This window comes from Molossus molossus, unplaced genomic scaffold (assembly GCF_014108415.1).
Source record: "Molossus molossus isolate mMolMol1 unplaced genomic scaffold, mMolMol1.p scaffold_m16_p_9, whole genome shotgun sequence".
Taxonomy (NCBI): domain Eukaryota; kingdom Metazoa; phylum Chordata; class Mammalia; order Chiroptera; family Molossidae; genus Molossus; species Molossus molossus.
Window position 1 is genome coordinate 4,761,544 of NW_023425403.1, and position 26,043 is coordinate 4,787,586.

General features: G+C 43.6%; 1 protein-coding gene across 1 annotated transcript in view; it reads right to left on the bottom strand.

The window, feature by feature from the left end:
• VEGFC (vascular endothelial growth factor C) overlaps nt 1–21,038 on the bottom strand; it is a 34,812-nt gene extending 13,774 nt beyond the window's left edge. Inside the window, exons 1-3 of the mRNA XM_036250280.1 lie at nt 20,847–21,038; nt 19,232–19,422; nt 3,874–4,025 (exon numbers count right to left, since the gene is read on the bottom strand). Coding sequence (XP_036106173.1) covers nt 3,874–4,025; nt 19,232–19,422; nt 20,847–21,000 — 497 coding nt within the window. The 5' untranslated portion in view covers nt 21,001–21,038. The remainder of the gene's footprint in view (nt 1–3,873; nt 4,026–19,231; nt 19,423–20,846) is intronic.
• Nucleotides 21,039–26,043: the final 5,005 nt, after the last annotated feature.

Here is a 26,043-nt window from a genome sequence, read left to right on the forward strand (position 1 = left end):
TGTATTAAGTTGTGGGTCACGATTCACAACAGGTCGGGACCAAGCCTCTCCTGGGATAAGGCACATAGTCACGACGGCATCACTCTCATCCGCAAGGGGCCCAACCCGGGGTGTTGGAGAGGAGGACTCTCAGGCCTTACAACACTTTTGGCTCCCGAACCCAACAAACTCTTATTCCATAGGATTCATTTTCATGGGGATTTATTGGCTATCGCAGGAGCAGCCCTGGCGTTGAAAGATATGCGAAGTGTTTGCAAGATAAGGGCTATAAACTCCTGGTGGATAGAGGGCTGTCCGGGAGGACTTGCCCTTGGCCGGCTGCTTGGCCGGTGGGCCGCCTGCCTTCCGTTAGTGCTTATGCTTGGTCCCCAGAGCTTCCGTGGGTGACTTGGGTTTGAGATTAAATACAAATAGTTTCTTATAGTCTTAAATTCTACAAAGTTATTCAAACCATGTGTGTGTCAAACGCTGAGAAGAAATGCTTCACTATCTCAAAGAATATCTAGTCGTTTAAACGTTGCTTTCCTCATGTGAAGCAAAAGTTTTTAACAGTTCAGTTCTCTGAAAAATGTTAAAGAAATTATTTTAAAATGATTTTACTTTTGCTGGAAAATGATTATTTTGAATGGGTTTTTTAAATATTAGATCTGTATTGTTCTATATTTATATAGACGGCTATTTTCCATATTTCCAATGATATAAGTAAATAAATTACCTTCAATGTTTCTCAACGAATGTTCATGATATTATGTTCAATGTTAACAGATCTTACTGTTTTTAATCCTCACCCAAGGATATTTTTCCATTGATTTTCAGAGAGAGTGGAAGGGAGGAGGAGAGAGAGACAGAAAGAGAGAGAGAGAGAGACATCAATGGTTGCCTCCCGCACAACCCCAACCGAGGCCGGGGATCGAATCCAGCCGAGGTACGTGCCCTTCGCTGGAATCGAACCCAGGGCTCTTTGGTCCGCAGGCCGACGCTCTCACTGCGGAGCCATAAAATTTTATTCTGTCATTTTAATCCCACATCGAATAAAAAGTAAACTTTCTACTTTTTTTTGTGTAAAGCCCAGATATACGTACGGTACATAAAGAGATATAAATACGCCTGTGGCATTAAACATTCGTGGGGGAGGGGGGTAGAAAAACAGCTCTGAAAACCCTTAGGGTTGCGGTAATGACAAAAGGCTGAGCAGCACCACAATAAAGAAAAGTATTTTAAACTAATACTTTGTTTTACTTTTATAGTTGTTTGTGTTATCACTGCATGTAAAGTTATATAGTTAGCTACTTTCCAAATGTGTATATATCCATTACATTGCACACACAGTTCTGTGTGCCCTGGCTTGAAATGTAAAATACATTTCTTCCAGTAGCCAGTGGTGGAAAAACCACACAGAAAAACAGAGAGCGAGAAATGAATCAGATGGGAATCTTAACGCCAGCAGTGCCTCTGTCCTCGAAGGGGTCTCTCAGACACCAGCTGAGCCCGACACATGCCTCCAGCAGTCCATTCAATTCTTTTCCTTCCTGACTCTCGGGCAGACGCAGACTGAGGTCAGGGAGGTGGAAGACCCAGGGTTCGAAGCGGGGGGTGGGCCTGGACGAAAGCTCAGATCTGGCTCACGCCAGGGCCCAGGCTCTTGTTACTCTCTCCGTCCCTTCTTGCCTCAAACAGTGTGTGGCTTAGTGGGTGAGAAATGATGAACACGGGCGCGAAATATGGAAATGTGGTGGACTGCATGCAGGTAAGTAGGTTGTTTTATTTAACAAACACTGGTTGATCAGTGGAGTATACTATTTAGCTCCCAAATTGGCTTCGTCTATAAAATAAGGCTAATGCCACTACCGACATGGTAGACGGCTTCCGCGAGGTTAGCGGAGACACTGAACTTGAAGGGCTGCACGCGCAGGAGCGGCTCAGTCACTTTTCAGTGTCCTCGCTGGAGGCTTGGCGGGTGTAACCCCCCCTGCACTCCTCCCCCAGCCCAGCTCCATGGGCCGCGCTCACAGACCCTGGAAACCCACCCGAAGACGAGCCCACTCAGTCTGCGCCACGGGTGTTTAAGAAGCAGAGGCGGCCAGGTCTTTGGCAAGACGAATGCGGAGAAAGACCTGCACCTGCACTCTGAGAAGGGGATCGGGCTGCGGACAGGCAGGAAAGGAAGGACCAGGGCCAGAACGGAACCGGATCCGGAGCAGGAAATGAGCTCGGCTCGGGGAATTAGATTTCGCGAATCGCAGTCCCGGCGAACAATGGGAAACCAGAGAAGAGAAGGTGCCAGACAGGGAGGCGGGAAAGCTGTGCTGGGCGCTTTGAGGAGCTGCAGTCACCGCCAGCTCCCGGTCAGAGGGAGGGGCAGATGCCTTTTAAGCTTCCTCGTGCCATGCGGGGGAGCTGGGGAACATCTGATGCGAGGGAACCAGTGCGGAGACCGCTGTGTCAATCAGAAATGCGTGCGGACAGAGTGGGTGGGGTGGCAGTGATGGAAATACGTGCAGGTTGGAGCAGATAGCCCCCCCCCCAATAATCACTAGTGCTTGGGTGAGATACAAGGAAAAGAAGTGATTCATGACCCCTGTGTGAGTTCAAGGTCTCAAAGAGCATGAGAGAACATGGTGAGGAAGTTAATAAATCTTTGACTTTGCACCTAGTAGAGCTAACTCACTGTAAACCCAGCAATATAAGACGGACTAGATGAACTGTCGAAGTCAGTAACACGACCACCTGGGTGTGGTTCTCGAACCATCAGCACAGATAATGACTGAGGCACGTGGGGTGGACGAGTTGCTGAGGGAGGCGGTGGATGACATCACATAAACAACAGCTCCGGGGGTGCTGATCTGCTGGCACGGGTGTGGATTTACTCACAGATGCCTGTGAGATCTTCGTTCTCTCGGGTCGAGGAGGACAGATCTCTGTCACTCCACCTAGGCACTCCTGAGTTTTCCCGAAAGTCCCTGGAAAGATAAGGCCTCCTCGCTGCCTCACTCAGTAAAGGTGCACAAAGAGCTTTAATGGGGACCCCTGCCATTAGTGTATCACATTTATTACCAAGTCCCCTAAAATGCAAGTTCCGGAGAACAGCTGTCACACGCACATTCGCCCGTGGCTGTGTGTGTACTGTCGCAAACGTCAGACTTGCGTAGATTTATCCCCATGCACTTCCCAGATGCACTTAGCACCCTAAAGGATGAAGGGCTGCACCCTTGTCTGGGGGCAGAAAGTAGGCCCTGCTAGACCCCAGAGGGCGATGGGAATGGTTCCTGCACATTGCTGGTGGGGTCAGCACCTGACACTCCATCCAGGTCCTTCCCTCGGATCAAACGAAGCCTATGCTGCCCTGGACCAAACCAAAAACGTGGATGGGAAGGAAATCTGCAACACACGCTACTTTGGATGCTGCTTGGAAGTAACAGTAGGAGAACATTCTTTCAACAAATTAATCAATATCCAGTTCTTGCTGAAATAAAAACAGGAATAGATATATGGAGAAGAAACCACTGAGATCGAGGAGAAGCAACTGGAATGCCAACAGATGTAAAGTTCAGCTCGAACATCGTCTATGAGTCGGCACTCTTGATTTCATGAGCGTTGTATCTAAATTACGGACAGTGTGGACATCAGAGAGATGTGTGCGAGTCCTTGGAAAGACTTCTTTTATTTTGTGAGCTACTGTGGCTGCAAAGCGGGCTTCCCTGGCTGTTTCAGTTTAGCTTTGTTTTCCCCCTGCACCATTAAATGCGTCTTCTTTTGTGGCGGAGGCAAAGCATATTACAACAGATCGCACAAACTTCTTTCGCTCTGCTGTGTGGACTTGAGCGCGGCGTTACGTTAGGAGAGGAGGCAGAGAAAGGAAACGTTCATACTCACTGCGGCAGGCTTGCTGGCAGGGAGCGCCTGATGATCGAGTGCACCTGTCTGTACACGTCCAGCTTAGACATACACCGGCAGGCAGTGTGATTGGCAAAACTGACCGTGACGGGTTTGGGGCCTTGAGAGAGAGGCACTGTGATTTCAAACAGCTACAGAGAGGGACAAAAAGAGAAAACATTATATAGGCGCGGCACACTGTTCGGTGGCCAATGTCGGAGGCCCAGAGTGAGACGGACTTCTCATGATGGGGGAATGCTGCAGGATACAGCGTGCCCCCCAAATGTATACACAACTCTGAGTAATTACAAAGCCAGTGTTTATTAAAATACTTTTCATGTTCAAAACGTAACAGAATCTAGAGACACCCTGCATGCATTTTGGGGGGACGCCCTGTACACACAGGACATTACGTTTCATGTTTGCAATGCAAAACTGTTCCTTTATCAGATTATCGATAGTCCCTATGCGTATCTCATGTCACCGTCACAAAGCATATTAGAATTTTGATAACCAACTAGTGATTATAGAGCAGAGGTATAACAGACCAACGTGTTCAAGAAGAATTGTTCCGGAGACCCAGAGTATCCCAGGGGTTAATAAGTGGCACGGGGTCCATTTCTTCCTGATGGGAGAGCAAAGCTACTGGCCACTTAGAAATGTTGGGTTAAGTTTTGTATACAAACCGAATACACAGACATAAAACACATAGAGGGAAAATTGGTTTCCAATCCAAATTAAATTTCTACCTCAGGGCAGTGGTACATGTATCTGAGATCTCTTATAAATGTATCATGTTTAAAAAAATAAATAAAACACATTCATTATTTAATAGCTAAAGCTTTGTTTCTGCTGTTTGGACAAGGGAATCAGGAAAATAATGAGCTTAAAGGGAGGTGGCACATCTTCCGTGGCTGTGGGTTAGTCTCAAGATTCAGCCGAGCTGTCACCTCATTCTGCATGCCCTGTTTGTGGACAGCCTTGGTTCTCTCTCTTGCAAAAACACTTGGACCCATGTCGCTTGAAAATTCAAATGTAAACATAAATGCGTCATTAAGTAAAACCAAGAGGATTTGAATTCCTAAGGCTCTCAAAACCTGAATGATCGTCAGTAACAAGAGGGACATGGAGTCCTGGCCACTGCCTGCTTGGTAAGGTGAGCCCCTAGGGACAGAACACAGTGGGACCACTGCCTGCTTGGTAAGGTCAGCTCCTAGGGACAGAACACAGTGGGACCAGAGCCTGCTTGGTAAGGTGAGCCCCTAGGGACAGAACACAGTGGGACCACTGCCTGCTTGGTAAGGTCAGCTCCTAGGGACAGAACACAGTGGGACCACTGCCTGCTTGGTAAGGTGAGCCCCTAGGGACAGAACACAGTGGGACCACTGCCTGCTTGGTAAGGTCAGCTCCTAGGGACAGAACACAGTGGGACCAGTGGGGGCTGGTGCTCTACTGCACCCGAAGGCATCAGATGAGGACACCCTGAGCTGCGTGATTGGGCGCCGGGCTGTAACTTCCTACGAACAGCCGGAGCCCACTGAGAACGTTTAGGGAACCGAACTGGTTGCCATTTGCCCACACTACAGAGAGATTTATCTAAGTGAGTTTTGAGGAATGAAATGCAGAAAGATCTAAATTATAAAATGCATATTGTCTTCATTTGAAATGCATTCACTTCAAATTTCTGTGACTTTCTTAAATGCCTTCGGAGGAGTGACCCCCAAGATCACACCCAGACAGGACACTTTATTAGCAACCCCACTTCTAAGCTGTGTGAACTTAGAGAAGTCATTTAACTTCTCGGAGCTGTTTCTTTCTTTAAAAACCAGGAAAAAGATAATATTTCATGAGACTGTTATGAAAATCATATAAGCTAGTACATATGAATGTGATATGTAGATTGATTGCTATATAGTTGTGGGTTTTTAAAAATTATTTGCATATATTCTCAGGATTCTAGATATTCTCCAGAATACTGTCCATTCTATATAGATAGTTTCAACATATGCCTTCAACATAGCCCAGCTTTATGGTTTTGACCAGTTCCTTCTCTAAAACACATTTGTTGACGCAGTTTTATTAGGTGACGTGTCACCTTGTCAGAGACCCTTTGTACTACATATAACTATTTCAAGAAATAATTCTTCAGTCCCTATAAATGCTACAGTTTCTTTAGTTCTTACGACATTTGTGGACCTTACATTAACAGCCATAGTTACAAAGCAAATATAAAGTGGCTTAGAACATAAGCAATTTTAGTATGTTGCATATTTAATTTTTATAAATCACTTATTGAAGCTCTACAAGAGTAGAAACAGTAGAGAGGTGTACAGGTCAGCTCACAGAAACCTAGATTTTATGGCCAGTAGGCAGGTAGGTGTCTGTGCTTTGAGCTGAGCAGAGCCATTTGAAAGTCATCCATATAAACGTTGGAGCTGAAGTCTCGGCATTGATAAGATGACCTGGCGAGATCATAAAATCTCTAATAATAGGAGCCTGGGAGAGGGAAAATTCAAGGGGTGAAAAGGGCGGAGGAACCGTTAACTACGTCTGGGAGGCGTGTGACATGTGGAAAAGCAGGCGCAGGTGCTGGTAAGCGGAGGGAAGGGGCCGGGTCCAGGGAAATCAAGTGGGGGGACTGAGTGGAGACAACAGCCTGGAAGTGGCCCTGAGGGCTGTGGCCGGGCGGGGCGGGGCGGACAGGAGCCGAGAGGGGGATGGGAGACCAGCGAGACCCCACATGACCGGAGGGACAAGGCTCAGGTGGATCTGGCCACAAAAACACTTCTGGTTACAGAACACGTGGAATCCTTGCAGGGTCTGTCCTTGCCTCAAGTGACGCAAGGCAGAACCGAGACAGAGTGACAGGTAAGGCAGTGGTTGGCATGAGGGCTACTGTGGAAGAGCTAAGGATGTTTCCCACCCCTAGACCTCAGGGCGAGCTCCTGCTCCGGTGATGGGGGCCACACCCCTCCCTCATGCTTCCTAAAGAAGGATCTCCGCCAGCATTATCGGGGATCAGGGGACTTCGGCCACTCCTGGGTGGATAATGTCCCCATCAGCACCCGCTCGTAGTACCAAGAGTGTATTCGGGGCTGGGCTGGGAAGAATGCTCTCGTGAGACCAAGCTCAGCTGAACACGCGCTAAGAAAGCATCTTCCCGGAGAAATGAGCCCGGCGCTGCACTGTCCCAGAGTAGAAGAGATTTGTGTTGGCACATGCACTGTTAAAAGGATGAAGGGACAGGTAAAGAGGCCTTAAAAAATCATTGTGTAGAGAAGTGCTTTTTTTCCTGACCTGAAGAAATCACATGCCTCACAACTCCAGCCCCGCTCGGGAGCAAGTGTGTTTATAGTGCAGCTAATGAAGTAACAGAAACACGCTTCATACTGATGACCCCTCTTGCTGGGGTCCAAGCAGGCAACTGGCCGGCTGAACTCAGGTACTTTAATCAAAAGGAAGAAATGGGTCACACAGTGGAGGCAAGAAAAGTATTTTCTCGAAACATTTCTTCGACCTTCACATTTTGAACTCAGCTCTTGGGGTGGTTTCCTTAATTCTCTGCTTGAGGGTCCCAGTGCGGGAAACACGGAAGGGTGGGGGAGAGGTGTCTCTGACCAATGTTAAAAGCGGACAAACCTTACTAGCTGAGTTTTCGTCACCTGTCAGTTTCAGGACTGGGACAGCCGAGGGGTGGGGCACCTCGGTAAGGGCTGCCTCCGGTACAGCGGGGCCCCCACCTTCCAGTCTCCTTCTGCACTCGTCTGTGTGCATCTACTGAATGCTATCTTCTCATCGCAAGTGACTAAGTAATATTCCTACCACCTTTTTAACAAGTACAGCCAATTCTGTGTTCTCTACAGAACACGTTGTGAATTTTGTGTAGCTGTACCTAATCCCTGTGTCACTAAGACAGTCCATGTGCCTTTTTCCCTAATCAGATAACATGTGCTTAAAAATGTAAACTCTTTTGAACTAAAAGAATTAATACTTAGAATCACATTATAAACTCACATGTGCCCCTCCCAAAATAAACCAATAGACCAGCGGTTCTCAACCTATGGGTCACGACCCCTTTGGGGGCCTAGCGACCCTTTCACAGGGGTCGCCTAAGACCATCGAGAAACACATATTTCCGATGGCGATTCATAACAGTAGCAAAATTACAGTTATAAAGCAGCAACAAAAATGACTTTATGGTTTTGGGGGTCCCCACAACACGAGGACGGTTGAGAACTGCTGCAACAGACTTTTAAACCACCTGGCACCTTCCCTTCCGCACTAGAGATGGACGAGCAACTAAGAGCATCATTTCAAAAGCAGACGTTCATTGAGCCCTCGTTTGCAGTTCACTTTTCAAGTCATCCAGCTTCCCTTAGCCTCCGTTTCATTATAAAATGGGAATAATAATGGCGGTGATCTCATAGTAGGGCTGTTTGGATTCCTCTCATCCTGACTGAGTTGAATCTTACAAAATTAACTGATGAATAAACTAGAACCAGAGGCATGAAAACATGGAACAGACTGACGGGTCTCCGAGAAGAGAGGGGGTGGGGTGGGAAGAGGTTAACCAAAAACTGTCCATGGACACAGACAATAGGGTGCTGAAGGCCTGGGGCGGGGTGGGAACCGGGAGGAGGCGGGGAAGGGGGGAAAAGAAGGAGGAACATTTGTAATACTTTTAACAATAAAACATATAATAAACAAAAAAATATATAAATACATAAATAAATTACATGAATTGCTTTCAACCCATCTTAGATGATGTGGTAGTGGATAATGGTGAAAATATTCTTGTATCACAGTGTGTTATATGTTGTATATGTTATATGAATAGATCATGTTATATGAATGTCACATATATGTCAGTGAGTGTTTACTGTATTTCCATGTGTCTATTGTTTACTAGGTCATTTATTTGACTGTGATCTCCATGACTCTGGGGACCATCCTGATTCTGTTAGTACCTACCACTTCCCCTCAGCTTGGCCCAATACTTGGCAGATAATGGAAACCAAAGAAAATATTAGATAAATAAAAGAATAAATGTCTGTTTAAAATCCTCCGTTGCTTAGTTTTCACTGTTTATTGAGAACCTGGAAGATCCCAGTGCAGGTGTCTTGCTAGACTATGAGCTGTCAGTCATCGGTCAGTGAGTCCTGCCTCTATGCAACTCATCCGTAAGCAAAACGAACAATGGGAGCGAGCTAGGAAAAACCTTAGATGACAGTACTATGTTAGAACTTTCAAAACAACAACTAGTTTCCCACAAATGCTAGTGAGCGACAGCCCGCAGCTCAACTCTCCCGTGGAAGCGTGTGCCGCCAGCGGATGAAGGTCTGAACCGACACCTCGACCACGCCTTACTCTCAAGAGTCAAGGTCTATCCCAACACATGAGCTTTGCTGGAGGCAATAATGCTATCTTTATATTTTAATAAAATAAGAATCCTTATACAATTGTCCGACTATTATGTGCTTTAATGGGGGTACAAGAGTATTTCCTATTTTAGATTTAGGCTGATAGAATGAAAAATCCATGTCTTATGTTTAGCATTAGTTAAGAATTTTATATCTATCTATCTATACATATATGTATATATAGCTATATATATTGATGATGCCAAAACTGTAATTTGATGTTTTGAACATGATATTTCTCCTAAAATAGTTTTATGCTACAAAGTGAATTGTTCTTGAACAGTAAGATATTCACTTGCATCTAATTTGGGGTCCCAGCAATAATGAAAGTCACTGTGAAGACTGATGCTTGTCTATCAGTCAGTACAGGCCTGTTTAAAGAGTTGCTCATTTTAACGACCATCGAAAGAACTTCACAAAGGGGGCATTTCAACCAGGCTGGAAATTGGAAAACAAATCTGATTGTGCGTTTTGTACGACTGTAACTTGAAAAAGGAAGTGCATTCATTTCCAGCTGAGAGGTTCCCAGTTGCTATCGACTGGACATTTTTAAGGAAGGATATTTAATAGTCAATTCTCACCGACACAAACGGGCTTGAAATACAGCCCCGCTTTGGAACAATAGGCTGTTTACCCAGCATAGCAACAGCCGCGGAGCAACGCGTCCCTGTGGCACTTACGCGCCGGCCATTCAAGGGGAAGGTGCGGGGCTTCCTCACGGAGAAGAGGGGGGCTCACTGCATTCTGCAGGGGTGTTTGTGTGCCTGCAAATAGGAGGCCAACCAGGCTCCTTCCCAGCACCTTCCCACCCCGAGTGGAACCGGCTTCTCTTCGGAGCACCGGGTCTCACTCCCATCATCTGAGTGCTCCCACCTTGAGTCCATCGGCTAAGTATGGAAACGATTCACAGCCTCTCGGTGTAAGACGAATAACTGTGAAGTAGGAAACACTACACAACATTTGAAGAAATAATCCCTAAAAATGGGAAAAAGTGAAAATTGAGGGTTTATTGTTAGCCCTTCAACTGGACATACCAACCACACAGCCAGCATCTAGGGCCTATGGAACTTGAACTGGTCTGGAAAGAACACGGACCGCGGATCCCACAGTTCACATCTGGGCCCGCACTGACCCTAACATGCTGTCATACGTAAGAGGCACATGCCACGCTACCGTTGTGACAACAACCCCATCCAGGAGGCTTAGAAACACTGAGTGAAATTTGTGCACAGAATCAGTAACTTGCATTGAAAAAAAGTGCTACTTTTAATAGATGCACTATTTTTTTTTCCTTAAGGCAAAGGTCATTCCTAAAGAAACTTCTGATAACTGGTATTGGTGTAGCGTTCTTTTCCTACATCTGGATAAAACCTGATTCCCCGCAACTGGGCATGCCAAATATTAATCAGCTAGAAATGGAAAACAAATCCCATTCCACTTGTTGAATACATACGAATGTAATATACTAATTTGGGGGCTGCCACAGTGTCCTGTTTCATTCATGGAAGGGCTCTGTCTGCAGTGTGAACTAGCACCTCTAAGTCGCTGCAGAATTGCATGTTTCATTTACATTTAAGAAATTTTGCTATAAAAGAACATTTTATGAAACACCCAGTTTAACTCAAATGTAATCTGGAATGCTTTTGTTAATACATATGCTTTTATTATTTCTTTTCTGTTTTTTAATCTGCACCCAAGAATATATTTCCTTTGCTTTTTTAGATAGGAAGGGAGAGAGAGAAAAAAACATTGATGTGAGAGAAACACACCAATTGGTTGCTGCTTGCATGACCCCAACAGGGGCCAGGGATTGAACCTGCAAGTCAGGTCCGAGCCTTTGACAGGGAATCGAACCCGTGACTGTTCGGTTTGCAGGCCCAAACTGTAACCACTGAGCAAATGGCCATGGCTTATCATTTTTTTATCACATGATTAGAAAAGAGAACAGCTGTTTCTTCAGAAGACTGAACCCAGCGTTTAACCAATGCTGCTCAGGGACTTCTGGGAGACCTAGCCTCGGGGCAGAGCCTCTTCCTGCACCACACCAATGGTCCCGGCAAGGAGGCTCCAGTTTCCAAGGGTGCCCGTGGATCAGAAGTCCCTCTGCATTGCTCTCTTCAGGACAAGTCTGGAAGGTCAACACTCACATTTCAACAACTGCTTTAATCCGAAGGTTTGTCTCCAAAGCAGGCTACTTTCTTCGCTCCCCAGTCATCAAATGATTGACGTTCTGCAAAACTCACTTTCTACTTTTTGCTTCTCTCGCTTAAATACACAATTTCTCATTAAAAAAAAATATACTGAAGGACATGTTTATAAAAAAGGTCAAAAAACCATGCTGTCAACTCAAGTTTCAGAGGCCTGGGATCTGAGCCGGGAGGTCTGAGCAGTTGCTATCGATTAGGCCGGGCAGGGTTCGAGCATCTGGTTCTCCTTGGCGGCTGACCAGGCTTCCTCACACACTCTGTGCCATGCCCTGTGTCGAGCCCCATCAATGCCTGGGAAGCTTCCACAGAGCACGTGGGTTTCACATGACTACGGTGCGCTGTCTACATTTATGTGCTTCCGATTGGTGGCTTGTGTTACTGAATGACGTGTCTGGAACTCCTTCAACGAAACAAAAACTCTACCTTTTCTCTTTTTCCTTCAGACATTAGAGCAGCAAGAAATTTGCTTGCGTGTTGGAAAGAAATCATCACACGCTCCCACGAATATGAAAAATACCATAACATAAACGCAGGAGAAAGTGTGATTTGAGTGCAGGCTCTGACAAGCTCGACATTGACGAAAAGGTTCAGTACCGCTGAACACTCCGCCCTCGACTCCAGGCCTTGCTCCCTTGGTGTGTAAAGCTCCCGGGGATGTATTTCCACAAACCTGTGCACTTCTCTCCCCAACACTCAGACTGCCTTCCATCACGTGATTGATGTTGCTGTTCCCTGCTAACGTGTGAGCTCCGTTAGCACGAGTCCAACATCCCCACGGACCCACTCCACAGCCGAGGATGGAGCCCATGGGGGCTTTACCCCTTTGCTCAATTAAATCCAAATTAAAGCTACTCCTTTTGCTGTAATAAAAAGCCTGAGTGGTTCTGCAGGCAGGAGAAGGGTATGAAATGACAATGTCAAAGAGAGACATCGTGGGGCTATCAGTGACGGGATACCAGCTCTCCCTCTTCTCTCTGAGCCATGAATTCTCTAAGGAGTCCCAGCCACGTCGGGGCTCCCAACAGTGTTTCTCAATATGATGCTTCCTCCCAAACCGGCAGCTAGTGAGCCCATCACTGCTGTAGAATTCTAGAAGTATGTGCCCAGTCGTTTTCTGTTATCTCCACCTCAATACCCTTCAAATTCTTCAAAATCAGCATGCTCAAGACTGTAACTTTGACCCCAAATCTGTTCCCTTTGATTTAGGTATTTATTCTACTTAGTGCCAAGCATTTGCTGTGTGCCAACTACTGCACTCTGCCCCAGGTAAGAACCGAACACAAGCTTTGCTTTCATAGCGTTTAGAACCTAGGAAATAAAACCACCTGAGAGACAGATGAGGTGATGATGCTCAAATATGGGCCAAAAGGATGTTATCACAGGCACTGAAGTGACAATTATGTCCAGGCCGGAGGATGAGTAGCAGTTAGCTAAGTAAGAGGCGACATGGGCATGATGTGTGGAAAGACGTTTCTTTCTTTCTTTTTTTTTTTTGTAATTCTCACCCAAGGATATTTTATCTTCAGGTAGAGTGGGAGAGAGGGAGAGAGAGCAACATTGATGTGAGAGAGACACACCAACTTGTTGCCTCCCACACGACCCTGACCAGGGCAGGGGACAAATGGCAACAGAGGTACGTGCGTGCCCTTGACCAGAATCAAACCCACGACACGTTGGTCCACAGGACGACACGTTGGTCCACAGGACGAACACCCCAACCACAGAGCCAAACCAGCCAGGGCTGGAGAGACCTTTCGAACACAGGGCACAGTATTGTAATGACTTGGAGGTAAGAGGTATTGATATAATTTGAGGAATAAAAGAATCTGGTGCTGGTGGCAAGTAGTATTTGAGGGAAAAAGGAGTGACAACTGAGGCTGCAGATTTAGGTAGCAGCCAGATCATGAAGGGTCTGTAAAGGATTTAACCTACAGAAGAGTGCCATTCAAAATATGTAACAACTTTGAATGTTTGAACCATCCAATCAGAACTGATGCTAGCCTGAGCAATCCAATCAGAAAAGAGCAGCTTATGATACTCCAGCGGAATGCTGGTTCAGTCCCAAGAACGCAATGCTCCGGAAGAGTTTAGCAGCATCTGACATATCTTTCAGAAAAGAGAAATCTCACTGCTAAAATGCGGCACATGAACTGGAGGGAAGTAAGAATGGATATTTGAGACCAGGTATTAGGCTGGGGCAGGTGTAATGGTCCAGGTGATTGATGGATCTGGCCTTGGCCAAAGTTGAATCAGCAGAATAAAGGCTCAGGGTGGATTCTACCATTGTTAGAAGGTAGATTCAATGGGGGTGTTTGGTTAGACTTTTAGTGAAAGAAAGAATAACTTGAATGACCAACTAGATGAACAGTGTCATTTCCTGAGACAGACAGAACTGGAAAAAGAAGATTTATTTACTTGCTTGTTTATTTGTGAGCGTGAGATGAGGGTGGGGGAATACACAGGTCACAACCCCAGTGTGACACAGATAGCCCTTGACCCATCTCAGGGACAGCCAAGTCACAGGCTGAGTAGGTAGTATGAAAACCAGGACAGAAATGTGACCAGGGGATAAAAACGAGGGAGGAATCACCATGAACAGAACCCTGAGGACTCAGTCCCTTGTTTTCAAGTAATCTAAATGTTTTGATTAAAAAAATATGCAACTCTTAAAAGATGGACATGCTAGAATGAGAACTACTCTGCTGGTATACGATACACATTTAAAAACATGACTGCACAATTCTTTGACATAAAGGATCAAAACAAAACTGAAAAACAACGTAGACCAACAACAAACACCAGATAGACTTCAAAACGTTTATAGGTAAATCTTGACTCTTCAAAGGAGCAGATGACCGGGAGGAAGCAGGGGAAATTAACATGATCCATCTACTGTACAAGGAGGCCTAAGGTCTCTGAAACCTGGAGATGAAAGAAGATGAAAGAGAATGAGAACTAATTCCATATAAAGTGGGCAATTTTCTTATAGAAAAACACGTATTTGAGTGTTTAAGTACTGAGGCCACTGGACCAAATTCCATTTCACCTGCACAGGCCCTAAACTTAGCACTAACTGCTCTTTGAACTGCCAACTTGGCCATCAAGCCTTCTTCCTTCTAAAGCCCAAACCCTCCAAGGCCCCCAACCTGATGGAGCAGGTTCCATGCTGCCCCGAACACACACTTACCCTCCAATAAATACTTCACTCTGATACGAATCAGGCAAGCATGGAGCCTAGTTAGACCAACATGGGGGATGAATATGAAGAGGTCACAGAAAAGAGTTGACGCTAACCCTTCACTGAAGACTGTATTTATTTTGTTTACTAACAATGAGCTGTGTTGTTTTCCAGACTTAGGTTTTGCCTGAGGCACTCCTGTTATCTATTGGACACGCATGTAAAGTAGGCATGTATTTAGCAAACCGCTAGTAAAAGGCAGAGAATGCTGACTTCTGCTCACATGAACATCGAATGAAGAAGGGGGAGAATTTTCTCTCCTGTAGGCTAAAGAAACAGCTATTTTTAAAAAGTTAGCTAAAATTTAGAGTATGCACTTCTGTTAGGCAAAAGAATCGGTTTATTTAAAAATGGCACTGCCGAGTCCATCAGCCATTATGTTATTATTAATCATGAAGGCAGTGGTTTGAATACCTGGTTCAACAGATAACGCTTAGGTATCAGGGACCCAGCGTCCTGAAACAGGGTGGGGGGGACATCATGGGTGTGTCTGTACTTTCATTTTCTTCTGCTGAAGGAGCTGCAGCTTTGCTGTGGTTCTAGAAGAAGCTGAGCACTAATTCTGTGCTAGGCTCTCGGGAAGCAAGGAACAAGAAAGAGAGACCTGCTTTCGCCTTTTCGGAGGAGACAGACCTTAGTCAACTAAAGAGGACTCTCTGTCTTTGTGACGCTATAGAATTGGAAGCTACAGTATCTGGATCAAAGAAAAGTATGGAAACTATAAAACATTTAAAAGAAATACTGGGTCTATATCTGAGGTCTTATCTCAGAAGATCAGAAAAATCTCCCCCGAGGACTTCCTCATGCCAGGTCGTACTGGAGTGGAGACCTGAAGAACTGGTACCTGAGCCAGGAGGGGACAGGAATGCCAGGATAATTTGAAGGTATGTGCAAAGGCTCTGGGGCAGACAGGGTTCCCAGAAATGGAAGGAATTCTAGAACACTGCCAGCAAAAATGGTAAGGTCCAGGGGAAGTCACAGCCAATGCTGCTGCGAAGGAAGACGCGGGCAGACATTCAAGGCTGTGATCAAGATTTCGGTCCTATTTCAAGCACAGCGGGAAATCCCTGAGGGGCCCTTATGCCGAAGACTGCCAGCATCAAATGTGTGTTTTTAAAGATACCACTTGGGGGCAATTTAGAGGCTAGATTAGGAAGGGGGACACGGAAGCAGGAAGAGCAGAAAGGATGTTATTTCATTAGTTGGAAAGAGCATCAAAGTATCTCGGACTGCAGTGACGGTGATGGATGTGGAGACTGAAGATACTGGAGGGATGAAATTAACATTGGACTGGTGACCGCATCTGTGATGGGAGAGGAGACGCCAAAAACGACCCTGTGTTTCTGACGAGAAATGATGTCATGTAATGAGAGAGGTAAAACCAGGGGACCAGGTGCGTTTTCTGGAGGTGGTGTTGTTTGGGGTGTGCTCGATGTTGGGAGAAAAAGCTCGTCTGAGGAACTAGTACACAGAACACGTGGGCATCGGTACCTAAAGAAGATATAGGTTGAAATATTTAAATATAAAACTAATTGTTCATTTAAATATGAAAGTCATATTTAATAAATACTATGCTATAGAACTTCAGAGATTTATTTTAAAGAAAATTCATTTAAAATATTTTCTTTGTATTAACTTAACAAGGCAAAATAAAATTTGTGGAAGAAATTAGTAATAAAAAAGTAGCTTTGGATATTGTCAATTGGTAATTGATTTTCACCAAGAAAATGAAGTAACAATGAAAAAACAAGAATTTTAAGAAAGAAGCGAACAAAACAATAAATCCCAACACTACAATGGTTATTATTCAACTCTACATCTTTGAAATATGAGCATTTTGAAAGAAAAATTTCATCTAACAATTAAATCTAACAAGGTTTTTATAAAATGATGAGTAATGAGCTCTTAATAGATACATTTTGCTTTATTTGATGAAATAATTCTTCAAAATGTATCTCTAAGTCTATCCCACGTTATTCCATTTTTAAAAGAAATATGGCCCTTTGGTATTTGGAAAATGCAGTTAGTACATTGATACCTTTGAAAGATCAACCAAAGTGAAGTTTGATTGAAATGAAACACCATAATAATAAACACTATACTCTAGGACACAGATCATGTTGCTTAACTGAATTATTTTAAAATACACACTAGTAAATGTATTCCACAAACTTATTTTAATTCCTACATCACCCATATTTATTTTCTTTATTTAAAAAATGACTTTTTCCCAAGAGTCTCAGAAGGCCAAAAATGCTTTTATTGAGTTTGGCTTGAAAATAAAACCAGCAAAAGTTTTAATATTAATATGTTTTAAAATAAATATTACTTTTTGGGGGGGACTATCCTACTGGCATACATATTTCTATTTGATAGAAAAGGTTTTTAGTTCCAACACTTACTAAAGGATTATTTTTAAACCTGTTTTATCTCAGGGTTATGATAAGATAAACACATCATATCCAGTAAAACCTGTTAAATTAGTATTATTTTATTCAGAATAGTATATAATATAAATCTATAATTTCCTAGCTAAGACATTCTTCATTGTTGTTCAATAAAGATTTGAGAGGAAAAAGGAGAAGTTTTGCTGCTTTGACATTACGATTATATATTATTCTTGTATTTATCTAGTTTTTTAATAATCTTCATCTGAGGATATTTTTCCATTTATCTTCAGATAGAATGGGAGGGAGGAGAGAGAGAGAGAGAGAGAGAGAAACATTGATGTGAGAGAGACACATTGACTGGCTGCTTCCCGCAAGACTTCAATCAGGGCTGGGGACAAACTCAACCAAGGTACATGCCCTTGTACCGGAATCGAACCCACGACTCTGGTCTGCGGGCCGACGCTCCAACCACTGAGCCAAACCAGCCAGGGCTATAGTATTCCTTTAAAATATTAGTATTTTGTCAGGCTCTGAAATGCTATCTTATTACCCATTTCTACTCTACTGATGAAGTTTCTAAATGCATGACTGTATTTAGTTATACTGCTTTCCCTGCTACTTAGAATAAAACCTATGCTATTTTTCTGTATCTGTATGAAATAATAAAGAATAAACTACTTCTGGCTATGTTTCAAGAACGATGATAATAAGAGGAATGACAAAAGACCCCAAAACATCACCTTTTAATTTTTAGTGTTTAGGCAGAGGCAAGTGAATAAACAATTCAGGTTTATAACGTATTTTTTGTTTCCTCGTGAAAGTGTTAGCATCTGAAATGGCTTGTTCATCAAGTGTGTGAGAAACATAAAGAAATATATTTTGTTCCTAAAAAAAAAAAAGCAATTTGGTTAGACAATGTCTCCAAACTCAGAGACCATGTGATTAGTACAATAAAAACTAGAGATTTTCAACCGGATGGGAAAATGCAGTTGAAGTAACCGAGGTAGCGATTTTAACTTTCTTTTCCACTTAATTATTAAAATGAAGGTAGATTTTACTAGTGGGAATTATGCAGATTAGCTACAGTTTTTACAAAATGAAACTTATGTGTGTTCTAAGTGTAGACAGTATTTAATTACAAATGTTCACTCGCTGTCATTCCACACTGTATAAAGCAAATCTAACATCACGTTTTTGAAATAAGTTCATGTTTCACGCTGGAGGTCAAAGGCCAGCTCTGAATGGATCCAGACCACCTGCGCTATTTCAACTCAAACCAGACTGGACGAGCCTCTCCAGAAACCAGTTCTATCTTTCCAGGAGAAGTTGCCTCTGCCCCGCCTTTAGCTCTGTCTCCCCTGAGCAGAGGCGACCGGTACACGCAGTTTTAAACAACACTCCGTGATTGTCACCTGCACACAAACATGTCCTGGATGTCGCCCGAGACCTGCAGCGCAGGGCTGCGTCTGCTCTGAAAATCCCGCATGCAAACCCAGCCCTAAGAGAAGTTTCCTGGTTACTTAACAGAAGCTTCGCATCGACTACGATGGGACTGTACAGTCTGTTCAAAATACCTGAGACTAAATGTCAGAAGGTCCTTCTTTCTAGTACACAATGAAATGCTTAGTGTGGTGGTTTCTGTCCGTACTGGTCCACTGGCTCAAATCACATACTTGTAATTACACGTTTTTAATACGCAATGCATGCTCTATCTCAGTGATCAGAAAGAAAATTATGGCCAAATGAACATTTTTATCCTCAAAGATCAACATGTGTGTATGTCTGTATGTGTGTACGTCTGTATGTATTGTGTGTATGTCTATGTGGATGTATGTGCGCATGCGCACATGTGTATGTGTGTATGCGTACTCAAGTGTGTGTGTGTACATGAGTGTGAATTCACATACATTCGTAGATACACTTATTATTTTCTCCACTTGGCTTTGGTACCACTGTGTGAGTCCAGAAAGCACCACTTTGTGATATGATATCATCCAAACCACAAACTCTTGGGAGGACTTCATTCGGCAAAGACGACGGGAGAGCCTGAAGGGCGGGAGTGGGGCGGGCACTGGGGGCGGGCTGCGGGGCGGGGACACCTACCGTCTTGCTGAGGTAGCCCGTGCTGGCGTTCATGCACTGAAGGCCCTCACTGTTGCAGCAGCCCCCACATCTGTAGACGGACACACATGGAGGTTTAAAGAAGGTGTTTGTAGCTGCTCCAAACTCCTTCCCCACATCTATACACACCTCACGTGGCATGCATTGAGTCTTTCTCCACTCATTATCAATACCTGTCGAGTCACAGGGAAGGCCATAGGTTACACAGAAGCCACCAAGGGGAAACAGCCCACAGCAGTTGGAAGTCACTCACATTTGCTTTCAGATTTTAAGATTCAAAGGTCATGGATTACGTTCAAGAAATCGTCGTCGGTATCCTGAACGACCCTGTGAACCGGACACGCGTCCTATGTAAGAGGGAGCCAAGGATCGTTCTTAAAACGAATTCCTGCAGCCGTGTAACGAGCTCAGTCAGGACCAGGCTCTTAAAAAAACACCCGTTCTACGGCCCTCATGATCGGTTGGCTCAGCTTAAGGAAAAGAACACCGATACACAGGTGTTCACAGCGCCGCAGACGGAGTCACGTTCATCTGCTGTAACATGGGCCGTTGTGGGGTCGCAAAGCAAATACACACGATTCGATTGTTCCTTTTAAGCTCAGATGTAAATGAAAAGACGGCTATGGTTTTGGACTCAATTCAAAAACCATTTTCAGGCAGGCCTTTGGCAGTCCTGGCTAACGTCAGGGTGGCAGCTATTTGAAATACAAGGGTATTTTCCGTCAACTGGAATAAGGTTCCTGAACTCGGCTTTCTCAGGAAAGGGGACTTTTCCTGCCCGTTCCGGGCTCCCTGCTGGGATTCTTCTCCCAGGGACTGGGTGGCTTGCTTAGGGCACGGCGGAGTCTTTAAATACTGCCCTACAAGGACGTACCTCTCCAATGTTTGAGCTTCCTTTTCCCGTATTTCCCCTAAAACAAAGTTCTTTGGGGGAAAAGGACATGCCCTATTCATGACTCAACCCTGAAGCCGTTTTGTTTGGTTGCTTTTGTTTTGAAAATACTTTGCCATCTCAAACCTTCAGAGAGGTTAATATCGGATAATGGAGGGGAATTACTGTTTAAAAGCAACCCACCAAGCCCTACTATGCAGATCGTAATCTGAGTGGCGCTTTCTGCTGACCGACCAGGGGCTTTACCCAGGCCCCTCTCAGGCCGGGTACCTGAGAACCAGGACAGCGAACAGGATCTGAAGAGATGACTTGGAATGATTTAGAAATCAAGCATTTCTAAATCCACGTCAGAGAGCAGATTTCTGTGCAATCATTTTGTAAGATACAGAATGTGTGCATGATTAAACTCACAGACTGTGTCAGATATGTTGAGAGGTTTTAAAAATTTGCAGTGGGATTATCATCTAATTAGGAAAAATAAAGGCAAGTGTGCTGCTAGGCATGCAGGAGTCTCTCTTTATCCGTATTTCAGGAAACCATCCTAACCGCTCACGGTGAACGCACAGAACGCTGCGCCCGGAAAACCCTATCTCCTTTGGGCCCTAAAAACATTCAGTGATACAAACGCTGACATGGAAGGGCCGAGGTGGCAACCCTCACTGGGCGCTCCATGACCCTCGGCCACGTTTTCACCCCCACACTCACTTTTCAGGATCTCGGCGTTGTAATGTGCCGCAGCGAATTTTATAGTGCCTTCCGTGCTGGCGCCGGCGTCGGGCTGCTCCGGGCCGGGCTGCCAGCCCCCTTTCCGTAACTGACACTTGTACATTTTCCAGTACTCCGGGTACAGGACGGTCATGAGCTCATCCACACTGGACACTGCCCGCAGCTGCTCCTCCAGGTCTCTGCCTGCATACGCCTGTCCGAGAAACATGCGACATCAGTTACCCGACGCAGGGCTTTGCAAACAGGCGCACGGAAACCCCTGCAGGTCCAACATTACACACGCTGGGGCCCTGCTAAAATAGTGTTAATTATCCCTGAATTGCAGAGCTTTTCACGGTAAAACATTCATACTTTTGATTTGAATCAATACCACCATCAAAACTAAATGAAATCCCACTATTAAAATAGGAAATATATATATATATATATATATATATATATATATATTTGGTTTTTATGATAAAAATGTTGTGATATAACTTTTAAAATTATTTTTGAAATAGCTTGTTTTATTGACAGTTCTTTCACATAAATGGCAAATTTATAAGTTTGAAAATTTAGTCAGGCTTGTGTTCCCTTCCAATAAAAATAAAATTAAACTGAAATCCACTCTCATGCTTTGCTTCATTTTTAATTATCAGCATCAATAAAATGTAATTAAGCAGGATGCTTGAAATTAGGAATCAGTTTTATAGAATCTATTTCTGCATCGATAACCACTTGAAAAATGGGATTTCAACAACAGCATCACAGTGAGTTTTATACATTGGCAAAAGCTCCAGTATTTCCCCCAAAATTGATCATGGAGATTTATTCTGATATGAAAAAGACATGGAATCGGTCAGAAAGCATTAATTCTGCTCGCAGATAGTTAACTGTCCACATGAGTACATCAAACTAAGTGGATCCTTCCATATTATATTCAAGCAGTTACTATAACTAAGAAAAATACATTTTTTTCTAAATTATACTTTGACATTATGGGAAAAAAATGGCACATTGTTTACCTTTATCTGCAAAGTGAAATACAACCTGAAATGTTTATTTTATATTGTCATGATTGTCCCAGCTTTAGAGTCTAAATATATAATACTTTGGACACCGGACACTGGGTCTGTTAGCAACGCCGGTCACTGCCTCCCATGGTCCCCAGCCACTGGTCTTGGATGAAGATCAAGAAACTACATTCAGAAAGTTATAGTTTCCCTGTTCTAATTTTTGAAGTACAAAATCAGTAAGTTTGCTTTAAAAATCAAAGTATGATTTAACTGAAAGACTTTTCATCACTGTTTTTAGTAATCCCAGATATTCTGGTGTAGGTGATCTTTGTACAACATTTTGAGAAACATAATCTAATGTAGTTTTCCTATTGATTACAAAGCCTCCTAGGCAGTAGACTATGAAATGTGTTCCTTCCTCCTGTGGATTGTGGGGTTTCCCTTTCTTCATTTACTGTGTGGACTGAGCACATCACTTAATCTCTTTAGGTCTGTGTTATGAGAATATTGATATTGCTCCATTACCTTCTGGAATAGATAGGATGATGCTTGATATGCCATATAGTATATAATTCCTTTGAAGGGTGGGAAAATATCTTCATATAGTTTCCCAATTAATGTTTATGAAATATATGTCTCAGGAAATCTCTAATATGAACAAATTGCAAGAATCACAAATGTCTCAGAATCTTAAAAGATTACAACCGGAGAAAAATATTATCAACGAGCACAGGTGTACCTGTGTTCACTGCTACCTGAAGAACCATGTCACAGAGGGCTGCTGTTTCACTTGTCTCCTGACTCACCTTTGAACTCAAGGAGCAACACGGCGCTGTGTGATTGGTGGGTCCCTGGGTTCTTTACCCCAGAACTCAGCCAGAATTAAAGTCAGGTTGTGACCTCAGCTGACCACAAGTATCTCGCATGAAACAGGCATGAGTATCCACTCTGCCATAGGTGATGCACTATAACACACCATGTTCTACGGCCCAAGAAAACGTACGCACCAAATACTAAGAAAAAGGAGGGTAGTGCCCTGGCCGGTTTGGCTCAGCGGTTGGAGCATCAGCCTGTGGACCAGAGAGTCCCAGGTTCGGTTCCCGCTAGGGGCACATACCAAAACAAAAAAAAAAGAAAGAAAAAGAAAAAGGAGGGTAGCGAAGAGAGATTTCCAATGAAGTATTACTTGAAGTTTTGAGGCAAATAAGGTTTGTAATTCAAAATTTAGAAATGAATAATAACTATAACAGTAATTATGTATATATGAGAAAACATTAAGTTACCCAATAGGAGAAAAAAAATATAAGCATACAATTCACAATAGAAAACATGCAATTTAAAAAATACTAGTAGAAAATAAAAGTTATTATACATATTTATATTCTTAGGCTGAAAAAAATCCTCTCTAAGGATGAATATAAAAATAAAGTGTAAACTATCTCTATAGTAGAAGTACTGTAAACAAAATGAGAGACAAACAATAAAGTTGAAAAACTATTTGCAATATAGATGAACAGAAACTAATAATTTAAAAATATCACAAGATCATGTTAATAAGAAAAAATAAATAAGCACTTCAATAAAAAATGGGAAAAGAACTTGAACTGAATATTCACAAAGAAGAAATATAAATAATATATATTCAGTGGTGAGAAAAGTAAAAAAAAATTATAATTCCTTTCAATCATGGTGGGTATATAAATGTGTACAGCTATTCAAGAAAAATGTGTTATTTTAAGTGGAAGGGCCTTAAAAACAAGCTCTATTTTAGACAACAAAGTCCCTTTGAAATTAAATTTTCTATCCAACAGAAGTAATAATATAATTATGCCAGATATATGTACAAATTTATCATGAGGCTGTTTACAATAGTGAAATATGAAACCTATACAGATAATAATAAATAATTGATTAAGTAATGTGCAATGTAAGTAGAAATTAGCACAGAAAGTTACACATGACACTAGAAAATGATGATACAGATTTAGAATTTAGACATGAAGAGTACATTCTATGAAAAAGTAGAGCACACAGTGTATACACACTACATAGACACACTGTCCATAATGCAGTACAATCTGTGAACCCTGAGAAGAAAGACACCTACTAAGAAGGGCTAATGGTTGGCTGGGCTCAAATTTAAAAAAGCAGAGCCTAGCAGCCATCTCTCCCATGGTCCCGTTACACAAACCGCACTCCCCAGGGAGCCTGCACCGACAGCCGCCTGCACTGTGTCCCTGCCATCTGGGCCAGCCCCTTACGGGAGCTCCTGGAATCCTACTGCAACCCATCAATGAAGCTGCACAGCTCTGCCCAACCAAAGTGCCTCCACTCCGACCCATCAGGACAGGACAGTGCCTTTTCGACCAATCAAACTTCAAGGATTTAGAGTCCTCATTTGCATGAGGCAGACCAATCAATCAGGCACCCAGCGGCGGGGACTTCTCTCCGGGTGAGCCAGTTTCCCTCCGGCTCTGAGGGCACACTTCCAAAGACTGGAGGTCGCGTGTCCCTGGCTGAGAGGACACACAAAGCTGTCTCACCGGAAGCCGTCTCACCGCGTGGAGCCGACCAGCACGGGCCAGAGCAGGCTGGCGCAGACCCGAGCCGAGCAGAGCAGTGCCAAGCAAACCACTGTGGAGCAGACCGTGGAGGTGCAGCTAGAGCTGTCCGGCGGACAGAGGCCTGGCCCCAGGGCCACCCAGGGCCCCTGCCACTGAACAGTTTCCTTCTTCCCCACAGCTCAAACTGCGCATTTCTGCTGCCACTGAGTTGGTGCCAAGGACCATGGGCTGACAAATCTTTTCACAGGACAAAATGTATAGACAGATACGCTGTATACCTGTATATATACAGTCTTAAGAGTAAAAGACAGGAAAAACGACTGTTCTATTCTCCAAATTGCAGGATTAAGGTAATTACTGAGTTATTTATACATTTCTATATTTTAAATTTTAAACAATGAATACACATAACTTAAATCTGAAGGAATCAAATCCAAGCATGTTGGCAGGCAGTTCATAGGACTCGCTCATTTCAGCTTTTGATATATTTTGTTCTTATTCCTGCAGAGAGCACGCCTTCAATCTGTTATTTAATTTATAGCAATCATTGGCAAAAGCTATCACAGACAAAACAGTATAAAAACAGCTTCATACTGAGCAATTACTTTACTTATTCCTAATAGACTTTATTATATTTGTGTGGAAGAAAAACGAGCTTTACTGTAAAAAAAAACCAACCCAGATTTCCATCTTGGCCGCAGACTTATTGAGCTGAGAAACATTAGATTTCCTTGCTTTGAACGTCATTTTACTCTGTAAAATGGAAATACAGTGGACCCTTGAACACCACAGAAGGAGGGGTAAGGAAACCACCCTTGGGTAGTAAAAAATCCACGTACAACTTCTGACTCCCCTAAAACTTAGTTTCAGTTTTTCCCTCAGAATCCACAGGGAACTGGTCCAGCCCCCATCGCTCCCCTGACACCCAGACCTGTGCAGGCCCCCGTCGCCGATGGAAAATGGCACAGAGCAATGCACGCCAGACTGATCACAGCACGGGCGTTTTTGAAAAAAGTCTGCGTATACGTGGACCTGCACAGTTCAAATCCACGTTGTTCAGGGGTCTACTACATCAATGTTTTCTCGAAGTTCTTGTGATAATTCAAGTAGACATTTGATATAGAAGTGTCTTATAAATTCCATAGTCAGGGGTGCGATCACTTGTCATTGCAAGATCTTTAGGGCCCAAAAGCACAGTACAGAGAGTGCTTTTTAGAAAAAAGGACATTTTTACCCTGTTTTGAACTGTGACTTTCAGTACTACATCAGTTCTTGGCAGTAATGCTTTCTTTATGTATTAAAAATAGATTGTTTCAATGACAGCTTACACTCAATATTATTTTGTATTATTTTCAGAAGGGCGCTATTTCTTTAGATCTGTCTTCTCAATGAGAAGCCCCCTAGGAACTGAGCATCATCAACTAAGTGACAGGGCTGCTCCGTAAATCAGAGACCAAAGGCTGTGGACAGGTCCTAGCAGCTGACCATGACACTCACATTCCTCGTCCACTTTTGAGAAACTTTAAGAGGTGCCAGGAACCTGGACTGAGTTCAGAACCGGAGAGACATCAAAATCTTTCAAGAGGAAGGGCTGTCCGTGTGCAAGTCAGGTCC